At 48.7% G+C, this 4,464-nt stretch overlaps 1 protein-coding gene across 1 annotated transcript; it reads right to left on the reverse strand.

The window, feature by feature from the left end:
* Positions 1-2,473: 2,473 nt before the first annotated feature.
* LOC120667458 (gibberellin-regulated protein 2-like) lies at positions 2,474-3,400 on the reverse strand. Its single transcript, XM_039947524.1, has 3 exons — positions 3,167-3,400; positions 3,003-3,036; positions 2,474-2,872 (listed from the first exon to the last, which is right to left on the reverse strand). The coding sequence occupies exons 1-3, from the start codon at positions 3,224-3,226 to the stop codon at positions 2,691-2,693; spliced, it is 276 nt and encodes a 91-aa protein (XP_039803458.1). The 5' UTR covers positions 3,227-3,400; the 3' UTR covers positions 2,474-2,690.
* Between the last annotated feature and the right edge of the window lie 1,064 nt (positions 3,401-4,464).

The raw sequence follows: 4,464 nt of genomic DNA on the forward strand, positions 1-4,464 counted from the left end.
CAAGAGCGTAGTGATCATATCTTTAGTCCTTAGCACATCTTTGAGAGTGTTAGTACTAAATTAGCTCTTTAGTGAGTGAGATAGCAATGTGTTGTGCCTTGTGAGCTAGTTCTAGAGTGAACCAAAAGAAGATCTTGGTGCGCCAATTCTTTGGAGCCTTGTTGGCTCGTTGGCAACGTCAACGACCCTCCGACTTGGTGTGGAGCAGCGTCGACAACTTTGTATGGGGACGTGGAGACCCCCACCCTTCTTGGTGAAGCTCATTAGTGGAAATCGGGATCAAGGTGATCGTGATTGTGTTCGCGGAAGAGACTTGATTGCCGTAAAGCGATATTCTTTGTGTGTGCTTTAACAACGTGGATGTAGGTGTGCCTTTGTGGCTAACCGAACCACGGGATAAATCCTCGTGTCAAAGAGTTTGCTTCCTCTCATTCCTCCTTTAAGCTTCCACACTTCATACTAGCAATCTTTGTATGGCTTTACTATCATAGAGTAGTATCTTGATAGGATTGGCTATAGGTTGCTAAACTCTTTTTGGGATGTGAGTTTCACACTAGAAGAACCGTAGTTGCACGTTTAGATAGCACGTTTTAGTTTAAGTTTTGTGCAAAACTAGTTAGAGCCATAGGTCAAGGTTTTAAGTTGCCTAATTCATCCTCTCTCCCTCTTAGGCTAGAGCACACGATCACTTCCAGAGTTGTTGCATACTTTTTTTTGAAAGGAAAGCAATGCTGTTATTGGAGTACTGCTGTTGCGGTCATACCTTTGTATGTCTCATTTAATAGTATATTCTTTTTTTTATTTAGGATGCTATGGTATCCATGTGTGTTATTAGATTGGCTTCTTATCTCCTTAACTACTTTTGTTTATCTAGTGTATCATTGGATGCTTACTTTAGTTGTATCAACCTGGTGTCATAGCATTTGCATCAAAATTTGATCACAAGCAAAGCAAATTGTCCACTAAAAACCATGAACTTTATCATTACTCTCAATTTAGCTTTATGATCTATTTGTGAATTACTGTATGAATTTGGATTTCTAAAAGTGGAGATTACATTTTATATTTCGCATCACGGTGTCAAAGTTGGTACATACGGCCCTTATAACTAAAGTTGAAGAGAGGCGAGTCATCCGAGCCGAGGGAGATTCGTTGGTCACGTGAGAATCGAAGAATGCGGATTTCAGGCATGTGAAATCTAGCACCTCACTATATTGTTCGGTCAGCATGCATGATGGTAAAATCGGCCTACTAATTTGGCCAATATCTATAATTGTCCGGTCCAGGGTTGAAAAGAACACTCTGTGCTTTTTGCGAACGTAAGAACACTCTGTGCTTGTTTGGCGCTTTGGCTCCGTTTCCAATAGGAGCGAGCTTGCGACACCCATCCGTCTGCAGATAAACTCGATCGACCGTTCGGGCAACTTTGCTCAGATCACAAGCTAGCTAGCTACAAGAGGCTAAACAACAAGAGCAGCAAAGTTGCATGCATTCGCACCACCGAGCACACGGGACGGGAAGCATGACGAAGGAAGCATTATATATTGGTTATAAGAACCTTACTAGCACCTTACGTTCTACATTCAACTTTCTGTAGGAGTGAATATTCTACAATTTAATGATATTGTACTTTCAGTGGTAGGTAACATTTTCATTGATAACAAGATGCATGTGGTGACTCGAGGGTTTATCTTCGAAGGTGTTTATATGAGTAGTATTCGCATTCATGCGTTTATATAGATGAGCGTGTGTACATTGTATCTTAGTTGTCATATATAATAAAAAAAATAGCTTGTTGACATCGAAGGATGAAACCGTGAAGGGCGACTAGCCAGCTGCATGCTAGAGTCTCGTCGCACTGACACTCTGCCATCTTGACAGCATTTTCCTTTGGAGCGAGCGGGTGCGGGTCGGAGCCCGGGGCTTGAAGCAATGTTCAGCATGATTGCCACCACATCGCCATATAACCCGCAATCCAGCAGGCAGCAGCTGAAGCTGCCATCTGCAACCATCATCTAGTAGATAGCACGCGGCGCTCCACAATCCAGAGCGCCCGTGGTCTCGTGACTCCATCCGTAGGAACAAGTACGTGCGCACCTGGCGCTTTGCCAAGGCCACGGCGCACCCCGCCTCCCAAGGTCCCAAGCCGCCGAGCGCGTCGCTCCCTGTGGTCCCCCGGCCCGCGCGGTCGCGGCTGCCAACTTCCTCCTGAGACGGCGACGGCAGTGAGCGACTGCTGCCTGGTGCCCTGGTCGATCATATCGGCGGTGCTGCGTGCGGGCCGCGGCCAATTTCTGGTCACATCACATCGCATCTCGACCCGTCTCGCGCGCATGCAGGCGCAGGCAAGAGTACAAGGCGCCCGTGTGCGTAGCGTACCAACAAGCTTTTTCGTGGGGCGTGCCCACGGGAATCCGCCACCGGAGAAGAACGCCGCGCCACGTACGCTGTACGCACGCATGCGCACACAACATTTCGACCCCCTTGCGTTTGTATTTAATTCATCATTTATTCGTGCGGAGGAGCTTTGCATGCGTAATCGATCGATATATACTATGATCCAGGGTGGGAATAGTACTAGATGTATGAACTGATCGACGGGTAATTACTAATTAGTAGTAGGCGTCTCATGCATGATGGTGGCGTCACGTCTTGGTAGCAAGCAAGCTGACGATGGAGGGCCCGCCGGATCACGGGCACTTGGGCTTGCCGTGCTTGGTGGTCATGTTGGCATAGCAGGGGCAGACGTCCTTGTTGCCGGAGGTGCCCGGCGGGACGCAGCCGCAGCGCTGGCAGCAGGTGTTGCACGCCCTCAGGCACATCTTGGGGCGCCCGGACTTGCTGCACCGGTACGAGCAGCTCGCGCCGCAGTCTGCACACGCAACAGACGCAACCATTGCAATTCCGTCGAGACAGGGGTCATAAGTACAAAGATACTGTATCCGGGGACACACGAGAATCAAGAAACGGAGAAGAAGAATTCCATGGGAGAGCGAGCTTACTGATGGCGTGAGCCTGTCCGTGGGGAGCAGTAGTCTGCACAACGTACACGAAGAGGACAACAAGCAGGAATCAGCCAATGCAAGTTTCAAGCACGCACGCATGATCGATCAGAGAAGAACGAATCGAGGCGCTGTGGTTGGTCAAGCTCGTCGTGTCTGCTCACCTCGACGAGGAGCAGGGCGACGACCAGCGAGAGCGCCAAGAGCATCCTGGCCTTGCCCATGGTGGCGCGCGGAAGCTAGCTAGCTTCGCTTGCTTGGACGATGAGACTATGGGAGAGAGCGAGGCTGGCAAACACAGAACAGATGGCGATTCGATCGTTTGAGGGAGGAGATGAGGATGACCCGTGCGCGGGGGCCAATTTATAGGCCGGCCGCGGCCGTGCGGGTAGGAGAGGATTCCGGCCGACGCGCACCGGAACAGTGGGCGGCACACTTGCCGCATGACACGAGCCCGGCGTGCGCGCGCGCGGTTCCGTGCAGCTCGATCTCTCTCTCTCTCTCTCTCTCTCTCTCTCTCTCTCTCTCCACGAAACGCTACACACAAAGCTTGCAACCCCCGCCTACCTGCCAGATCGATGAGCCGCCTGCCGCTCGGTAACCTGCCATTAGGAGCAAGCTTCATCGACGCCACGCACACGCACTAGCTCGATAAAAGGATAGTGGGTGCTCGAGTGCGTTGTCGTTATTACCCGGATCGAGGCCGGAGCTTGGCGTGGTCGGCATTGCTTGTTCTGCCTGCACAAGGAAATTAAACCGCCAAAGCGGACGACACCAACAGACAGGCTCCGGTGAGGCTCACCGCTCGTCAAACCACGGCTACAAGAGGGATCTCTCCTAGTTTTCTTTTATTTTATTCACAGACTACCATTTCGCAAATTGGGATTTTTCAAGTGCCAAGGATCTACTACTTTCATGCGTTTATTCAAAATTCAATAATTTGATTTGTAGAAATTTAGCACGCAACTAAATAAATAATTCACCCAACGTTTTTAGAAGAAGTTGAAGCTGCGTACTAATAATTGTTCGTTCGTTATGTTCCTCCAAAAATAATTCACGCTCATATTGTTTTTTGATCGAACAATGAGCATAGACTTTGATAATTATGTCCATACACCTTTCCTTTGCACATGACGCGGCGAATTCGGTGGAGCGGCATAGTCAGTACGTGTAAGCTTGTAACACTTAGCATTTTTACAAGCCCACAGAAGTTGCGATTGAAAAAAGAATGGGTCACTCTAATTGAAGATAGCAACATCAACCCGATTTGTTGGTTCAAGTAGTGTTTTGTCAAGAATCATGCTATAGCTTAGATTGTTGGTGGAGGTGGTTGTAACCCTGCTCATCTGGGATCAAGCATAAGGTTTGTCTTATTACGTGTGTTTCATTAACTTTTGAGGGGAAGTGGAATGTGACTTACGATAGCGACACATATGGTGAATTCATCAATCTCAAAAAATAT

The sequence above is a fragment of the Panicum virgatum genome, chromosome 3N (genome assembly GCF_016808335.1).
Source record: "Panicum virgatum strain AP13 chromosome 3N, P.virgatum_v5, whole genome shotgun sequence".
Taxonomy (NCBI): domain Eukaryota; kingdom Viridiplantae; phylum Streptophyta; class Magnoliopsida; order Poales; family Poaceae; genus Panicum; species Panicum virgatum.

Excerpts from the sequence above, each read along its gene's own strand:
- LOC120667458 (XM_039947524.1), bottom strand. The coding sequence starts at position 3,226 with ATGGGCAAGGCCAGGATGCTCTTGGCGCTCTCGCTGGTCGTCGCCCTG. Across the intron at positions 3,037-3,166 it reads TCGCCCTGCTCCTCGTCGAG|ACTACTGCTCCCCACGGACA; the intron begins GTGAGCAGACAC and ends TACGTTGTGCAG. Across the intron at positions 2,873-3,002 it reads CGGACAGGCTCACGCCATCA|ACTGCGGCGCGAGCTGCTCG; the intron begins GTAAGCTCGCTC and ends TTGCGTGTGCAG.